The 19,957-nt window shown below is 37.6% G+C and overlaps 1 protein-coding gene across 2 annotated transcripts in view; it reads right to left on the bottom strand.

Moving 5' to 3' along the window:
• The window catches only part of ADCY8 (adenylate cyclase 8), a 138,297-nt gene that overhangs the window by 99,166 nt on the left and 19,174 nt on the right, over positions 1 to 19,957 (bottom strand). For both annotated transcript variants that reach the window (XM_074888012.1, XM_074888005.1), the window contains exon 2: positions 8,814 to 8,963. In XM_074888012.1, the coding sequence (XP_074744113.1) occupies positions 8,814 to 8,963 (150 nt within the window). The remainder of the gene's footprint in view (positions 1 to 8,813; positions 8,964 to 19,957) is intronic.

Genomic DNA, 19,957 nt, shown 5'->3' on the forward strand with positions numbered 1-19,957 from the left:
GGTGGTCTGAAAGACCTTCAGCCTATTCATAAACTCTAATCCAATAACTTTTTCTTACCTTAAATTATCTCAGCAATCAATGGCATCAATGACTTGACTCTGGCTAGCTTAGAACTGGTACTGCTCATGGTCAGATAATTTAAAAACATCTGGACCACACAGTCTCTCTATTAATTGTGGAGCTTGTAAGCACATTTCTAGAGTCCTCCTACAGTCATTTCAGTTTATACTGACTTTCCTTAGTACCTTAAAAGTTCTAATTGAAAAAAAGAGAAAAATTATCTTAAAATGAGTAAGTATATTTAGAGCTCAGGAAAGGTACTAGCCTGATGAATTTGGAGCCTGGAGTTCTTTATTTAAGCAGAGATGACTGCACTGCAGACCAGCTGTCAGAAGTGTCTCATCACTGTAGGGGGCTGAACCTATTTCATTCCCCTTACTCATTTCACCTTTGTCCCCTTCCCTGAAGACAATCAGCAAGGATCACTAGTCAGTGGCAGCTGTCATAATGTTTTTTTTTTTTTTATCAGACACTTCTGTCTTTAGCAAGGAGCTGAGAACACAGGAGGCACAGGCTTCTGAAACCTGTGGTGATCTGATGGATCAATGAGCTATCAGTCCCATTCACTATCGACCAGCACAGCATTGGAACAGCCTGGTTTAGAGATCAAAAAACCCACACAGAGATTCAGAAAGTATCTTTATCACTAGTGAATCCAAAAGCCATCTACTAGGGAGGGGAAATAGAGGTTTTCTTCTCACCAGTTTCTTCCAGGGAAAGCTCCCATGTCTGAAGTCCCGACACTCTTTGGGATTATTTTTTCCCTGTATATATTGCAGTTCAGGGTCTGATTCCCCTCTCTACAGCATTGGATGTAAATCTCATTATTCTGTTTGAGTCCATGTCACTACTTCAGATTTGCAAGGAATGGGGGAGAAGGCAAAGGATTATATTTATCTTGATTTTACCTTAGATTTCTGCTTGAAAGCCAAATGTGGAGGTTACGCTCTGATGATAAGAAACAAACAGCAGCAAATATGAAGGAACAACACCCAAAATCTGACATGTAAAATGACATGTTTTCTACTGCAAGTGGGTTGAGCAGATGGGGTGTTTTGAGACAAGAAGATGTAGAAAATGTACATGCTGGTCCTGTGATGTGTTCCCTGGTATCTACAAAAGCATAAGTGCATATAAATATTGCTTCACCCCACCCCAATAAGGAGGAAAAGTCTGTCACTGAACTTAGGAAACAGATCACCTACTGAATCACAATATGGATATGGATTGTGAAGAATATAAAATTTGCATATTCCTTTGCTTGTTGGATTAACCAGCATGTTATACTTCGAGTTTGATCCTCCAAGTATCAAAGGAGCAATGCTGAGAACAAATTTCTATGGGGATCGTGGTTCTTCAGAGAAATGTACCAAAATGAAAGAAAGTCTGGATAACTGTGAAACCTTTCTAAAAATCTCACATTCAACAGATTGTTTCTTATAAAGAAAAAAATCTAACTAACATGCAGTATCTAAACAGAGGGTTACACAGAATTTTTAATTGTGAGGTTATTGTTTGTCCTTTAAAATTAAAACCTCAATTATTGTGACCATAATTTTTATTTATGAAGCATTTTAAACTATGTTTACAACAAAAAAGGAAGGTCATGTGATCTCTAAAATTCAGATTACTTTTTTTTAAACCAAATCTGAACTTTATCCTCATACCACTTCAGAGGGATTTTCATATTCTTAGCACCAATATATATATATATACTTATAAAGACTTTATAGTGTTTAACCTTCTTAAAGTGTCCATTCCAATCCCAATCCAATCTGCTCTTACTTTAGAGGTTGCAAAGTACTGATGGTTGATTAAAATCTAGATCTGTAAGAGCTTGATAAAACCTACACAACATGTAAGCTTATTTAAAAAAAAAAAAAAAAAAAAAAAGAGTTCATCATTCTGCAGAGAGCTGCATAAAGCTGTGGGAAATACAGATTGTTGCAGAGGAAAGTGTGAAAAAAATTCTCTGGAAGTAGAGGTACAAGGGAAACAAATGGTCAAACAGAACAGCTTTCTAATGGAAAAAGAGATTAAGATGAGATTACTGTTTTTCCACAGATAACAGGCAGAAGAGACTAAATATGCCACAACAGACTGCTCTGGAGACTCAGGGGTGACTTCTCCTTCTACAGCCCTCACCCACACTGGAAAAATGTGAAACAAAACAATCCTCTTCTCACCTTGACAAATGGTTCATTAGGGTGGTTGAGCTCAAATCCTTTGTGGAAATTGAATGAAATAATATCCAAATTGTTTTATCTTTCAAAATGAGCTTTAACTGAATATGTGGAATCCCCTATGAGAAAGAGATTAGCTGGAAAGTAGGTGCCCAGTAAGCCTGTGGCAGGACTTGCAGGGATGAAATATCTGCTAAGGTGTTCTCATAGAGGTCTCTTCTCACTAGACCATGTAAAGAAGAAAAGTTTTTTCTTCTTGTTGCCCACTAATCTGACCAAACCCATAACTATACCAGCAGATGTCTGTCTTCACCCCATCTTGATGGGAAGCATCCCCAGACACCTGGTGGATCAGATATGATGCCAGCCTGGACCTTCTCGCCTGAGTACTCCTGGCAAGACTAGAGGTGAAATTTGAGATGATGCCTGCAGAGAAGAGAAAGGGGTCTGCTTGCTAAAGACCATATTGGAGGGAGATGTAAACAATACAGCTAAAGAGACTAGTGCATTGTGGCTTTAGTACCTTGTAGCACTGGGAAACTCCACTGAAACTGCACAAATGTAGTGCTAAAGTAGAATAATTTTCTCTATTTGGCTTCTCAGGGCTTAAAAACTGGAGGATTTTTTTCTGATTTGAGTTTAGTTAGTCCCAATAGTTTAGCACAGCAGTGGCAGTGCAGCTTTGCTGGTGAGTTCTTCAAACAGGTAGGGAGTTTTCTCTCACCAGAGGATGAGTATAAGCATCACACTGCTCTGGACTGATTTCACTGATGTCATCTCAAACAACTGCAGAGAAGATCCTTCTGTCATAAGATACCATGAGGTGCTCTAAATCTACCACAAATAATTCAAATAAAATATTTCAGAGGGGCTTTATATTCTTATTTTTGAACACTAGTCCTATAAACAGGTTATTCATGTTAACAGGATACAGCCTAACAGTTTTGCTTAGCTTGAAAGCAGCCTCCCACCATATTTCCCTACCACTTTATCTGGGCATCATCAGTCTCATTGGTCTAGAGAGGTCTTGGGTGGAGAGTAGAAGTGTGGCCATGTGGCCATGACAAGTCTCTTAATTATGAGTAAAATGCCTTTGCTATGAATAGCAATCCTGTAATGTTGTGATCTTATTACAAGATAATAGGTGCTTGACTGATTTTTAAAGCTATTTAAGTTACTTGACTTCTGTGATGTCCCCTTCCTAGTCATTTTAAGCCTCCATTTCCAGCTTCAGTCATAAGAAATTTTGTAAGTCAAATATTAACCACCTTGCACCTTTCAGATATGTATAACTTGGTATATGTATGCATGGTGGAGAAAGAGGCAGAGTGATAAAGTTATCTGAGATACTCTAAATTAAATGGTAATATTTGAGGGTTTAAAATGTTAGATAAATTTAAAGTAAAGATGAATTGCTGGAGAAAGAGCAGGTAAGGACACCAGAGATATATTATAAATTCAGTTCTTCATAAAGTCATAATTTTAATATGTGTCTGCATTTAATATGTCATTCATTTAAAATTTAGGGATTTTCTATGATAAAAAATAGAAATGAAAATAAAATTTAATGCAGGGTCCTGTTCTTCATTAAGGCAAAAATCACAGCATTCACAATGAGGGACATTACACACTCATTGTTTTTGAAAGGTTTGCAGTAGCTAATTAAGAAAGTAAGTTATACTTTCTATTTTCATTGCCCAGATATGATGAAAGCAGAATTACCTGCTGTGTCCTTACCATAAAATCAAGGCAAAAGGGAAGACAGTGTTTTTGAAGTGGTTATTATCAAAGTACAGCACTGGGTGTCAACCTTTTTGAAACATATAGATATCAAATCAAAATATTGACCCAAAATTTCAAACAAATAGTGGAAAGTGATGGTATTGCTGGAATGAAATGGACTTAAAAAAAACCAACAAAAAACCCCCAACAAACTGAGAACCTCATGTTTGTTGTTTATTCATGATTACAGTGTGTTGAAAACAAAAGTGGACGACATTTTATAGCTATCATTCTTCGTTGGTTGATATAACTACATATCTTAAGCACAAGCAGCTACTACATTTCATTAAAAATAGTTTAATTATTTGATCATTAACTGGTAAACTAAGACTGTTTTTACAACACATTATTTTGTCTGTGTTCCCTTCTGTAGCTTGCTTCTCTGATATTTGTCTTTCTGTGGTACAGTTTTTCTGGTACTCATCAACAGTGGAGTCTTATTTAGCTAAGCCAAGCTCTGAAATGTTTTAGATCTTCACCAAAATTCTAATTTTGTAATGAAAATTGGGAAACACAGATGTTCCCTCAGTTTCACAGAGTGCTGGGATTTCCAAATGGTGTCACACAGATAATACCGTACAGTTAAGTGCATAAACATCATTAGCAATGACTGCTGGAGTAATTCTCCTTTGTATCTGCAGTACTGTTCACTTTGTTAATAGAGTAATTAGAGTTAGAAAATGCATCGTAATTGAAAATGTTAATATGTACTTGTTAACAACCCCAGGTGCTTAAAGATAAAATAAAAAAATAAAAAAATCAGATCCTCAATGAATTAGTCAGTTTTGAAGATATGACTGAAACTCTTAACTTTCTGAAATAATTCTGAAAATATTACTCAAAAGTCTTGTTGAGAGTACATGCTGATGGGGGAGGAAGAATGAAAAAAGATGCAGGAGCTTAATTGTATAGAGTTTGTGAAACATGGAAACTGGAAATTTGGCCAGGCTCCTTAAAGTCTTTTCCATCATACAAGTGCATTTTGCCCTCTTCCTTCCTGTTGCAGTAAGTGAATGATTTGCAATTAGTGTAAAAGCTGAACTTGCACCTGAGAGTATTTTCTGTGGACAATGAACCAATGGTGTTAATTCAGATTTACAGAGATCATACATGGCACACAGACATTTCTACAGAGCAAAATGGCTTTCACTGTCAAACTGGAAAACCTCACAGCCGTACTGAAATAGCGCAAGGAGTCCTTAAACCCTGAAAACCACACAACAGGAAGAGTCTGCTGGAAAATAACAACATCTGTAAAACAAACTATCACATCTAACTGTCCAAATTTCAGCTCACAGTGGCACAAACAACAAAAAAGAGTTTTTCTCCCCTAGTGGGATTTTGATTGTTTCACCTTCTATTTCCATCGCGCTCTACAAAAAAGTATGATGGTAAATGAATGAATAAAACTGCTTTCACTGAAAAAATTTCAGCTTATCTATATGAAATTCACCAGGAAGTACATAACCATATCTTGCTTTTCATCACAAGAGAGAAGCTGATATGGTAGAAACTTTATATTCATATTTCAGAAAATCTGCAAATACTCATTAGGGGATTTTTGAAAATCTCTGAAATGCAAACAGATCCTTACTTATAAGTATTATTGCTATCTTGTACAACTCCACATGTCTGATAGTACCTCTTGCTTGTCTCCAAAATGTAGATTATAAAATATTTGGCTCGCAACTGGACAGCTTTCCATGGCTGGCTCTTTTAGGCAACACTGAATAATGATAGCAATAGCATTTGTAGTTGTTAGAATGATGGATGATTAGAGATGACAAATCTAAGAGATATTGAGAAATTGGCAAGGTCATTTTGAGAGTGCAGAAACTTGATTTTTTAGTTTTAACAGTGCACAGTAATGAACAGAAGTGTATCTGAAGCATTTATATAACCTTTATAAAAAATTGAAGTCTTATTCTGCAATTACTTATGGAAGAACATGCCATTCCTTGTTTCATTTTGTAACTCATGTTGGTTTTTCTTACTTTAATTTTACTGGTCTTCAGATTTAAACAAAGTAAGGACAAAACCAGACCCTATGGGACCTATCTGGCAAGCTGTCATATTTCATATGACGTGTCATACCTATGACATGTCAATCAATATAATTATCTATTTTAATTATTTATTATTTTTAGTTCAAGAAGTGGAAGCTTTGAGGAGTGGAAACTAACCTTGAGAGATTTCAATTATGTCACCCATTACTATAAAAAGTAACAGTACCACCACTGAAAGCCACAAAAAACATGACCCTGCTGTAAGAAACCTTAAGTTTAGTCAGTTTATGAGAAGTGAAACAAATCAAAGTGGAATAGAATTTGGAATTCCTGAAATTAATATCTGGGAGAATTACACTAATAACTGCTCTTCTACTTTCTCTGCACATTTTTAGTGCCTCATCCATATTGCTAGAATTTTTCAGAAGCCATATCACAACTATTGGCCTATATCTACTTTTTCCTTCTTTCCCCCCCCCTTCATTTATCAGAACTATTTTCTAGAGAGTCATAGAAAGAATTTATTAACCCTCACCAGGATCTAATCTTACTTTTTAAAATGTGATATGCATTAACAGGTAATATGATTTTTACATTCATGTCAACTACATATTCCCTGCATCATGAAATATATGTCTTCAAGATAGAAAAATGTTAACAGTCACCAAATTACTGCCTGTGGATACTGATCAAGTGAACATGAACAAGCTGATCAAGAAAAGCAGTCACCTAAAATGTGACATTGCCAGTCTTCTTAAAGAAGATATCTTTAGAAATTGCTTAAATGAACCACTGCTTCAGAAGCAAAGGGAAAGAATAGAAGACTGAGGGAAACAGGCTCTTCATTCCTCAAGACATTCCAGTATTGGAATATTTTGTCATTGTTGATGTCCCAAATACAAATGAAAAGCTGAAAAGTATGTTACATATATTATATATATATATATATTTATAAATGTGCATAATAGCACAGTTTCAAAGTTCCAACAACATTAATTAGAAATATTTCAAAATGCTTTGTTCCTAAATTTTAGGGTAGTTTATCATTAAATTGAGTTTTAGAAGAGATCTTTCATTTGGTGTCCTGATGTTTGTATTTTTCTCTTGTGGGCATTTTCCTTGGCCTGAATATAATTTTCCTTATGCATTTCCAGTCATAAGGTGCCTATGACAGACTACTTTGGTTATAGGTGAGTCTCAGCTGCAATGAGGTAACTCTCCAGGAAGTTCTGCCTTTAGGCGACAGCACAGCCCTGAAACCTTGCAAGGCACTGGGCCAAGACAAAATGTACAGTTCAACATTGACTGATTAAAACCAAATATTTCAGATCCAACCCCTACTTCCCCTCTCACAAAAAAAAAATCTGTTTTTTTTTCAACCCACCTAAATGGAAAAAATCTGTCTTCATTTTCCTAATAAGAAATAAAAAATTAATTTCTCAAAAAAACATTTGTCTCAGTAAAATTTCATTTTCCATGAGAGAATAAAGTAATTCTAATGGAAAATCCTCAGAATCATCTGGAACAATGGAATCTTTTTTTCATGTTTTATAAAGATTTTTACAATGAACTCTACAAAACAATGATCAAAGTAAAGCTTACAAAATATTAGTTTGTAAAAGATTAGACAAGAAGGAAAATGAAAAAAAGATAACTCACAAAAACCCAAAAGCCATAAAAATGTGATCCTACAGTTAAAATGAGAACAGAGCATCCTAGATAGCATCCCTCAAAACCTCTTCAGTCAGCAATGGCTGGAGAGATGTTCTGGCATAGATAACTTGCATTACTCAGCACAGTCATGCATTCATACTGAGTCATTAGTCAGTAAAGTCTAGAATATGACATCTCCCTAGATCTCTGTATAAAAGCATGGCTTTAAGAAGTAAATTAAATAAGATTGAGAAGGAATATATGTATCTACACAACAGGTCAAAATGAACGGCTAAATTCATTTGATAATGAAATAACAGTGTAACACACACACACACACATATATATATATATGTCCAGGTTGTATTTTGATCTTAATGTAAGTTCTTAAACAGCAGGTGAACCTTTTGATATTTCAGTGGGAATGCAAAATATGTATATCATGCTACATCTCATTTCTGTTTCCTTGGTACAAAGTAATAAGCAGCAATTTTTTTTTTTTTTTATTCAATGCCTCTTATTCTGGATTGGAAAAGATGATGTATCTCAGAGCATCCATACCTGCTCGGATCAAAAGTTCACCTAACCCAGTATGTTATTGCTCACAGTGGCCAAAAGGAGATTTTTAGAGAAGAGTTTAAGAACAGAGAAAGCATATAGTGATATTTCCCTGCAGTGGTCTCCCAGCTCCAAAAATTCATCTGTGAACCAGAGATGATTTATTTTATCTGCCTAGATAGAGTTCACTTCCATGACCTTGCTTAGTTTTCACTTGAGTGATACAAGTTTTAGTATCCACAACACTCTGAAACATGAAGCTTCCCAGGTTAACCCCTTTTGTGTAAAGAACCATTTTTAAACACCTGCCAGTTGTTGTTTCATTTGATGGTCTCTTCTTCTTGTATGGGAAAGGACAATGAACAGCCATTGTCTATTCATCCTCTTTCCCAGAGAAAATCTTGAAGAGATCATATCAGATCGATACACACCAACAAAATAACACCATGAAACTCCCTTAACCTGAACAAATCAGGTGATACCACATTGGAGTCAGCAAGGCTACAAAAGCCTGTTCCTGTCCAATTATCAATTCCAGTTAATATAAAAATAAGATTGTTTCTCCAATACCTGTCGCTGATTTTCTGTCTCTAGTCTCAGTCTGGCTTCTACACATCTTCTGGTCTCCAGGAAGGCTTGACGTTGTGCTCTGTCTGATAGGTAGCTAATGAAGATTCCTGCAGTGTTCATACACATAAATAACACTGCCTGAGCTGCTATCTGCAACGAACAACAAATAGGATTTGATCAAACAGGAGAAGCAAAAATATCTGTTCAAAAAGAGAAAAGGAGAGAGAGATAAATAGTGCTCTGTAGTCATGTAGGCTGTAAAAATAAAGGTTTGGAAAGTTTGCATAAAGAATCTCTTGGATCTTAATTAGAGGCATCAAACGTGTAAAGTTCTCTCTGCCTTGAGGAAGAAATATGCAGTATTTGGGGGCATTAAACTCTAGTTGAACCACAAATGATGTTTCCAAGAACTGACTCACAGGGCTTTAGTCAGGAATGATTACAAACATAATTAACAATTTGTTTTTGCACTGCCTCTTCTGTAAAACAACTTTGTGATTTGTTCCATGGCTTAGTTTGAGAAGAAAGCCATATTAAGGAGAACAACGAGTGCCAGTTATTTAAGAATTAATACCAGCGATAACAGTTATTCTGTTATTATTGAACAAATTAAATAAATTCATTTTCAGCTGCTGCCAAAGCACAAGCTTGCACAATCTGAATCCTGAACCATTCAACAGGGGAAGCTGAAAGGATAACCAAATCTTTGCATAGCCTGTGCCTGTGTACACAGACCTTTTCTTCACTGAGCCCTACGTAAGAGCTGCACTCTTTCTCCTTGTAGAAGGTGCGTCACAGCTTCTTCTTTGCAATATGAACTTAAAAGAGCCAAATGGGAGTGGATCCTTGGACAGTGTACATTTCAGTGGTGTATTTGTCTTTCATTGATACCTCTTTGTGCTCTGTATATTTGAAAGACAGGACACATCAGCACCATTGAACTGAGGATTGTTTGGGGAACTGAATAAGAAACTTGTAATATTGCATACACTAGAGACAGAACAGAGACCTGCAGTTTCAGCAGCTTTATCCAATACCTCAACCCTGTTATAGGTTGCAAATTCATGTGAACTCCTCAGTTTCCACTTCCTCCTGCCTTTTTTTTGACTTGTGAGAGGGTCAAGAGTGAAAAATATGTCCAGAAATCATTAATATTCCTCAAATGCAGCATGTAGAGCCAAACCGCTCTATCTGCTACCTTAGATAAAGAAGTCATTGGGGCACAGCAAACCAGCTGAAAGTCTGCAAACTTGCAGGTCCCCATCTTCCTGCCAAGGTCCAGTCACAGCCGCTGTGCTGATGAGGTCCCCCTGAGTGCACCCTGACTTATGGGATCACCTCTCTTTCCCAGTGGCAGACCAGCCATGGAGCGGGAGGGTCTACGTTACCCTGCGGCCACATCACCCGCCTGGCAAAACCACCCAGACTCTGACAGCTATGGACTGTAATGCTATGGGTGATACCTACAGGATCATAACATCAGAATAGTCACGTCAGGACAGATCAAGTGTTCATCATTCAGGATCCTGTCTCTAATAGAAGACAGCAGAGAGTGCCCAGGTAGGAGTACAAGGATTACAGAGTAGCTACGAGTACATAAATAAAATGAACATTCAGTGATGCTTTGTCAAAATAGTCTTGAACACTCCACCAATATGTTGTTACAGAACATTGTGGGTTAGGGGTTGCATTTTTGTAGTATTATCTGATAATCAGTCTCCCTAAAATCAAAGTGTTGCTTGTCCTTATGAAAGAGAGAAAACATTTAACAAAACTCCCTAATTTCATTGTAACGCTGTGCCTCAGATCTGTAGGTCTCGCTCCTCAAATTCATGAAAGCGAGATCTGATATCAAACCAAATGCATCCGGCAGAAACTTCAGCTTTATATATTCCCGTATTTCTGAATCTGGAGTATTGTTCTACAATAGTACAGGGAATTCATTTACAATTTATATGCCATGATTAAATAAGGATGCATATCCTGGCTCCAGATGAAGTTTTGTTTAACCTTTGCCAGTAACAGACGTCTAGGCAAAGCTTGTGAGAAATAGGGCATGGTTAGCAAGATCCTTGCATCTTCCTGGCTTCCAGGATCCTGTGGTTTACAGCACCTCTGATCTGGAGATGGCATACTCTATCTGTCTGCTTAACTGTTTCTGATACCTTTCTGCAGTTAATTGTGCCTTTGGTCCCTATGTCTTTCAATGTCAAAGATTTCTACAATTTAATTAGGCACTTTGTGATAAAAATGCTTCCTTTTGTTTGCTTTAATTCACAGCCTTATCACTTCTTTGAGTGCTGCATCGTGGTTATAATATGAGAAACAGTGACTAATCATTCTCCATTCATCTTCCTCTCACCATTCTTGATTTTACAGGCTTACAGAATTACCCCTTACTTTTATTTTTTTAAAGGGAGGAATCTGACACTATTTAGTCTCACAGCATTTGTCACTATTCCACCTCTGTGCTTACTGCTTGTTCCCAGTTATTTACCTTACCCTGTTTTACTGGAGACAGGTTGCCTTGGACCAGCCACCTTCCTCCAGACGCTTTCTGCCTTTGCTCCAAGATAAAACAGAATGTAGTAATTCAGCCCATGAGATAAGTCCTTTGTGGTGCAGGCTACTAAAAGGCGTATGATGAGCTGACATGAGATAAGACCAGTTCAAAATTACATTGTTCAGCAGGACAACTGAAATCAGCTGTGGGTGGCTGGAGGAGTCAACGTTTCATACCTTTTTGACTGACTTGAAGATAATCAGTGCTCACACACTAGGAAAGCTAGACTATCTGGTGAAAAAAAGAAAAGCCTTTCACAACATTTACAATGTGCATTTCAAAAATGAAAGCACTGGCAGGGTGCTCTCGTTTCCTTGCAAATTCAATTGCAAGTTCCTCATGAGCCCGGTTCAGTCACCCATCTCTGCTAATTCTCAGGACTAGTGCCACTCACTTCAGCAGATCTCCTTAGAGAAAATGCAGTAGAATTTGGCCTTCAATTAGATTTCATGAGCACATAATTTGATTTGGACAAAGGGAATTATGGAAAACATGTTACAGGTAAAACAACAGCTTACTCAGAGGAAAAAGCTGCTTTTCTTACATATAATAGTCTGATTGAAACCAATCTAAGGAGTAAAGCACTATGCCTTGCAAGGATACTAATCTGTTGCTCTTGTTAATAAAAGAATAAAAAAGATACATAAGACTTGAGTCTCTCATTGCCACTCTTTTTTCCTACAGCTTACTGTGGCCAATTCCAGAAGTCTTGCAGGATTTTCTACTGCCTATCAGGGCTACAAGCCAGGGCAGAGTCTGACTTTATAAGACATACACAATTCCATATCTTTTTGACTGACCTAAAGATAACCAATGCTCACACAGCAGGAAAGCTGAGGTATAATGTGAGAAAAAGAAAATATTTTTACAACACTTATAAGCTCTTTAGTCTATTTGTACCTTGCACAGCACTCAAATAAACTACTGTAGCAGAGACAGCAAGTGATCTTAAAAAGCTGTGAGTGATACTTTTTGATGTTAAATAGAGCTCTGGGGAGGTCTGCTTCTTGAATATTTAAAAAATATAAACAAGAAGGTACCCATCCCCATGTTGCTTGAGAATATCTGTGTAACAAGATCAGCACTGTCCCTGCTGAAATTGAAGTTGCACATAATCACATGATAGGATGAACAGAGCTAAAGAAAGTTACTTGACAAGATCATGCAGGTAGTTGGAAGCAGAAGTTAAAAGTTTTACTCCAAAACCCTGCTTCCCATATTTCTCATGGGAGGTGATTAAGAGTTTAGTTCACAGAGAAATCTCTTGTCAAATAAATTTACATTTATAAAGTGTCCTTCATACAGGAACCTCAGAGCCCTTTGCAAAATTAATACAAAAACTAGCCAAAAACAAAGGCAATGAAAGGAGAGGATGCAGGTCAGACAAGAAAGCTAAGTTTAAATTTGACAGTACACATTGATTCAAATAATTTCATTTTCATCTGTCACTCATTATATAAAAAGGACATTGCCAAGACAGCTGAAACCAAGATAATATTCTGAGTGGATTTGGGAACCACCAGATCTCAGACAAAGAAACAATTAAAAGGCACTGGACACAGGTGGTCAGGAAGGAGTATCAATTAAAGTAGGTATAGTGCAGTAATGTAAGAGGACAGGAAAAGGAAAAATCATTGAAAGGATGGTAAAGTAGCTCATAAGTCTGGTTTGAAGTAGTAGGTGAATCAGCCACAATTGAATTGAATGTAGTTCAGGAAGTCAGAAGGGTACAGGTGAGCCAAGAGCTGGGCTAAGCATAACAACAATTTGTAGACATTTCTGCTGTTAGGAGCACCTAATTGAGTTTGCCTTGATTTGGAGTTTCCACAGAATCTTGTGATTTTATGAGCAACTGGGAGTGAGTTAAAAAAAAGGGTTTAAAAATGACAGAAGTTTTGAAACTTCAAAAATCACAACTGAAGTGTGTTTTAATTTTGCCATGAATTTCCTCTTTAAAAAGGTGCAATTGTCCATGAGGGAATATAAAGCTATAAAACCAGTGCTTTCTAAGACTTGCCATTGAGAGATATTTATGGAGTGTATAGTGATTGACTGAGTTCAGCACTTCCAAAGAGCCCATAACCTGAGGGAAACTTAGGAGCATTCAACAGACTCAACAGATTGGAAATATGTTGATTGATAGCTAGCTCTAAAAGATGATAATTGCCACAGACAATCTTCATCATGAATAGTTGAACCAACGGTAGCATACATTTACATGGAAAACACAGTGGAAGTGAAGCTGAAAAAGTTTAGAAACAATTCTGAAATCCAGAAGGACACTGAACTTGTGTGTTACTACCTCAAGTGCAGAAAGAAATCCTAGTGTGCTCTGCAGAAATAAACTTATTATTAATCTCTTCAGCAGGTAATTTTGTTCTGCTGCATAGAAACAGAGCAGTCCTGGGGCTGATCTCACTAAAACACATCTGAAAAGTAAAGAAATGTTTTCACTGTAATCTCCAGTTGGATATTCTCAAGGCAGATCAGTCCTAAAGAGCAGAAATTTCATTAATTTCCTATGGGAAATTATTTAATTCTTTTCCTATTTTGTTTTATAATTTTTGGATTGGCTTCAACAACGGATTAGAGTAGTTTTTTTCTGTTTTGGGAAAACTGGGAAAGTAAAGCTGTTGTGCTTCTTTAAGAGTGTTTTCAGCATGTGCCACATAAAGAACTGGTTGCTATGGTAATTATTATTGGTTAATTAGATTTGGAGAAGCATTTTGATTCATCATTAGTTGTTTAACTAAAAATAGCAGCTCGTCACAAGGTTGTTTTTTGTAACTAAAATGTCACAGAAACCCCATTGCCCTCTCTCTCTTCTCCATCACCCTCTTGTTTAGGTTACTTCGAGGGAAAACAACTTATGCTCTTATAAGAACTGGTCACCAGGAATGAACTGAGGGTTGCATGATGAGTGTGGGATTTGAGATGAAAATGTTCTACTTTGTATAGAACAGGAACATCTGGCAGCACAGACTCTGCCACTCTCTCCCTGCTGGGCTGCAGCAAGCCTCTGTCTCCAGCTGAGACCATGATTTTATGAATCAAAGCTACTGGCAGCAAAACTAGTAAGTACCTGTATCTCTGTACTGCCTCTTGCCCACCTTGATCCCTCAGCACAGCTTCCCCTTTGTCGTGCCAGATCAATTATTTGTGGGACCATACTGTGCATTATATCAGGGAACCTGGCCAACTTAAAAAACAAACATTTGGCGTTGGCAGTGATTTTCCAATCTAGAGCAGTCGTCTGATTGAGTTCACAGCACAGCCTCCACAGGGAGAGGAAGCACGTGACCATTCATAGCTGGCAATGCTGCCAACTCATTAAACTGAAATCATTACTGCCTTATTGTTAAATCACCTTGTACGGAGCTTTTTTGTTCCCCAGGTTCACTCCTTCTGACTTCTCCTGGGCCTAACTGCTAAATGCCAATGGCCATGATAGAGTTTTTTTTTGTTTGTTTGTTTGAGGGTGCTTCTTCATCAACATTTATTGGAATCCAACCTGTCCCACAAAGGTGCCCAAAATGTTGCCATGACTTTCCAGAAAGCTCATCTGTCCCTGGTCCTCTATATTGTCCAATGTATAAATACAACAGCTGTTTATCTCCTACTCAGAGCTGGAGTGAGTGCTAAATCTTTTATCTGATCTACACATGCATAGTTTACTGAAAAACAGGAACATACCATACAGTTGAGAAGACAGGGATGTAGAAAGGTATATAAAGTATATTGTTTATTCCTGGTAAATTTAGTCAAGCACAGATGAGGATGATTAAGATCAGTGCTTTGCCGCAGGCACCCCTGATTTGCTAAATGTGAAAGGAGCCGTTTGTATCAGTGTCACCTCCCGATTTTGTGTTTAGAACCGAGTTTCGTGGTTCAGCTGTGCACAGCTCCCATGCAAACGTCGACCGATTCTTCAAAAACTCAGATCTTATTTATGCCTCTAGGAAAGCTGAGATCTTTTAAGAAGCTTGGTCTTGTTGCTTCTAGATAAGGCATTAGAGGACTTCTCTATGGATTTAGGGGACACAGTCTGGCCTTTAATGTGCATGAAGTCTGTAGCCTGCAAGGCAGGTTGCCCTACCAAAACACATGTTGTACCCCAAGGAATTATTAGATTAGCCTCAATGAGAGTAACTCGTCTCAGACATGGTTTTCTCCATCCTATTGCAGAATATCCTAACATGCCTATTGCTCCTGCCCTGCTGGTGATTTAGAAAACAAAGACCATTTTCCATCTGAACAATGGCACATTTGCATAAAATCAATTGTTCTAGTTCAAGACAGAATTCAGAAATATGTATCTTTAATATTCAGAACAAGAGTTTAATTTGCTCTCAGAAAAATAGCTTTTTCTTTCCTGTTCTTCCTCTCATTGAATCCATTAGAAATGCAGAAAATTGAATGTCTGATTAAGTTGTTCATAGGTAGCTCAAACCATATAAACCGGTAAGTCAGCTATCAACTTCGGCAAGACTTTTGCAACATGGTACGGTACAAGAGATCCTTCAGGAAAATCATATCATCATATCATATCATATCATTTCAGACACATAATGGCTGACATAACTTGAGTGATGCATGTAGGCAGTCAAGCAAATGCAGAATCCTGCTAGGGCCATTGAGCAGCCCCAAATGGGAAATAATTTTCAGCACATATCCTCTAGCTCCCCTTGAGTTTGTCTAAAATTTGGGATTCAGCATAATCTTAACTAAAAAAATAAAAAAATATTCTGGGACTTCGGATAACATTTTTTTGGTGCTCTTTATAGATGTTAAAGTGACTAGATATGTCTGGGACATATCTATGACAGGGTCATAGCCTGTGCATATAGGCGAATGGATGGAGATGGGTAAATGATCTGCAATTTTTAGTAAGCGTTTCCCACAGCTGCAGGTTACTCTGCTGAAGTCTCTGACCCCCATGTAGGAACTGATCCTGAACTACACACCAAAACCTGGTGATCATGTCTCCTGTGCACTGAGCAGCACAGCACTCTTTTGTCATAATTTTGCACACAGGATGCTATTACAGATACCTGAAATGTTCCTATTTAGAAAGAACAATCTTATCCTTTGACGTGAATAACCCTCTCTATTCAGTGTTTTCTGTGTGCTGCTTAGGTACCTTCTCCCTCTACTCTAAGACAGCTGCATTGCAGGGTAATTACAAGGAGGAATCTAAAGCCAAACCTTCCAGATGTCATCATTTTATTGTACAAAAACATCACCTCATTTGGTGTGTTTAAGTAAACATAAAAGGCTCAGACAGGAATCTGTTTTCTTCTCCAAATACACGTAACCTTGAAACCATAATACATATACTACAGAATTACTTTACATTACCTATGCTGTCTAACCAGGAGTAGACCCTGTAACAACCCACAAAAAAACAGCAAAAAGCAAGGCACTGCACAAATGCCTGCATAGCAGAGAACACACTGGAAGCAGTCCATGGCAGTCAGGGTAGGTTAGGAAACCATTGAAGAGAAGGTGTTCCCTGCTCACTGCTCAGAATGGAGTGTAAAGCAGCTGTGGAGTTTCCCTTTCTGCACTTCATGTTTCAGATTCATGAAGCTCAGTCTGATATTAAAATTTTCCCTACACTTTTTCTACGCGGAAGTTGATCTCCCTTACAAGTTGCACATTTACTGTTCAAAACAGATACCAAATAATTACATTCAATAGAAGCCACATTCCATTTAAAGACACTAGAGAAATAAATTACTACTAATAAAAGTTAGACCATCTAAACAAAGATTTATAAGAAATTAATCTAAAATGGGGAAGCACACTCACAGCATCCTAGATATTAAGACTAAAAATAATTCCTGGGGTTTTTTTGAAGCAACCCTTACAAAATGCTAATTTTTCCCCTCGCATTACATACATGCATAACTGAATTGTAAAAAACTGTCTCCCAATTCAGATGTACCAGTATTTGGGGACCAGGCATTAGACAACTTCAGTGACAAAAAATTCCATCTGATATGCAGTCTGGAAACGTCTGGAAATGTCTGAGAGCGTTCCTGAGTTTTAGGGTGAGGCTAGACACCCTAAAACTAGAACCTCTAAAGTGAAAGTAACTTTTGGAAATTTTCCTTAAATTATCTCAGTAGTTCTGCATACATCAATACAAGATAGCCAAGGTAGAAGAACTCCTGGTACTTCCCTTAATAGATTATACAACTGATGAGAGGTAATGGTAAAAAACCCAAACTCATCAGAGCTGCTTTGCAGCATCGGAAAGAGTTTAACTACATTTTAAGGAAAACAGAATTAAGTAGTCTGCATTTCTGCTAAATGAGTTTGGGGTGGTGTTCTGCACAGCTGTTTTTATTGCTCTAGATAATGGCTCTTATCTGAAGTAGGATGTCAAAACTGAGTGAGCAATGATTATGTTTGTAAGGCTGACAACCGTTCATCTTTTTTGACACACTGCATTGCTGTTTTCATCTGATCAAAGGTATGCATGTCCCAGCAATTACCTGCAGTATGTACTCCATGCTGCTTCCCAATGGAACTGGCAATCGTCAGGATTTGTGTACAGGTGACCCTGCTTCGGTGCATTCTGCAGAGTTATAACAACAGAGCGCACAAGAGAAGATTTCATTTTTCTTTGCAGCTGTGTTAGGCCCGGTCATGGGTGTTTTCCTATGAATTACAAAGCTATGGCCATAGGTGGAAGAAAGAAGCAAGACCTGGCAAATAATTTCTCTCCTTTGGTATTGTAATGGAAAAAGAAAATAATAGCAAAATGTAATGATCTTAAATTACTCTTGGACTCTCTATCAAGAAATAAAAACAGCGTTATGAAAGCCAATCCAGTCTGGGTGAGAGTGAGACTAATATCTATTAAAAAGTAAATTGGTTTAACTGAAACAGTACTGAAAATACAGGTAATGAAAAATAGATGAGGGATATCATAGTGTTGAGTGTCCTTTTCCAAACAAACCTTGTCCTTCAAAGACTGCTTCTACTCTGATGGGAAGCTCTACTGATCAGCTGTTTCTGTTAATCAGTTACACTTGCTGGCAAACAAACCACCCCCCACAGCTGTTCTTTTTTTAAATTATTAACCCCAAAAAAGTCAAAACCGTGCTGGAAACAAAGGCTCTTTACACTTTATTATCAGCATTTTTAACTAAAGGCCAACAGCAAGACTAAATTTGTCCCACAGTTGCACCTGTAAGTCTGCCATTTTGCCCAAGTGTCATTAGAGATGGAGTTTTCCCATTGAACCTACAACTGATTGATGTGTGAGATGACAGGATTAGACTTATAGTTCCCAGATCAGGCTATAGATTTGCTAGCCCAGAAATAATAAGGTAAATATCTCCTCTCTCCAATTTTCCTATTATGGTTGTTTTGCTTTCATTTTAAATTATTTTTCGAAAAATGACCTGAAAACCTCAATGAAAGCAATTTGATATTCCCTGTGTTTATTTTTTACCTCAGTATCTCCTTTTGTTGTTGACTGTGATGATCTCCAGAAAACCAAGAAAAGGCAGAACTCAGTAATGCTATTTTTAGAGTACTTTCCTAGCAAAACATTTAAAAAAAAATCAACAAAACCCAAGAACACCTACTTTCTCAGCTATCACTGATGTTAACATTAGGCTGTAAACATCACAGATCACAGCACCTGAGGCCTGCCTTTGTTTTGGAGAAATCTTGGGTAGCATAAAGATAGTGGACTGTAGTCTGACTTCAGTGTATGCAGAATTTCAGGCATCCTTAACCACACTGGGAACCGCTGCTGATATAACCTTGGGAGACCATGGAAAATTGAGAGCTTGTGAAGATATGGATGAACCTGCAAGGAAAACTTCATAATGGTTGGGATGGGGTGATAGGGACCAGGAGCCTTTGTCCTCCAGAGCTGAACTGTACACAGCTTAGGCACAGAGGAAGACATGAATATCTCAATGATAAATGGGAATTTTATTGATAACTCTCTAATGTTACCCAATATTCTAGTTAAGTCTGTTTTATCTCAAATTTTTTAACTCTCAATTAGAAACTATCTTGGAGAGAAAATAAGGGACACGGGAGCAAATGGAAATGTACCAGACAAAAGCCATGAGAGGTTACAGCATTCCAGACCAGCTGGATTAAAACTTTATCTCAGAGAGTTAGGCGAGGACAAACATTTTCCTTTGTGAAACCTGTGGGTGTTGTTTTGCTATTAGTCATGGTGAATGCTTCAGTGTGGTGAGCTAGAAGAAGTCAGACTGACATCAAAAGTACAGAGAGTGCTGTGGGAAAAAGTTGATTCAATCCTTTGGCTGGCAGAATACGCCACAGACAAATAATGAAGGATTAGGTTTCTTCTGCCTCTTTGCTAGCAGAGAAGACATATAGTGCAGGATTCATTCTGCAGTGACACTGTTGTGACCTAGGACTAATTCCTTTGAAGACAGTGGCTTATTCTGGTATAAAACAAGGATGGGATTAACATCAGACCCTGATATTTACTGTGGGCCAAATTCTCCTTGCCTAACAATATAAGCCATGCCTTTGTTTTCAGTGCTTGTGTAAGCATGAGAAATAGAAACTGGACTGCTCA

This window comes from Strix uralensis, chromosome 1 (genome assembly GCF_047716275.1).
Source record: "Strix uralensis isolate ZFMK-TIS-50842 chromosome 1, bStrUra1, whole genome shotgun sequence".
Taxonomy (NCBI): Eukaryota; Metazoa; Chordata; class Aves; order Strigiformes; family Strigidae; genus Strix; species Strix uralensis.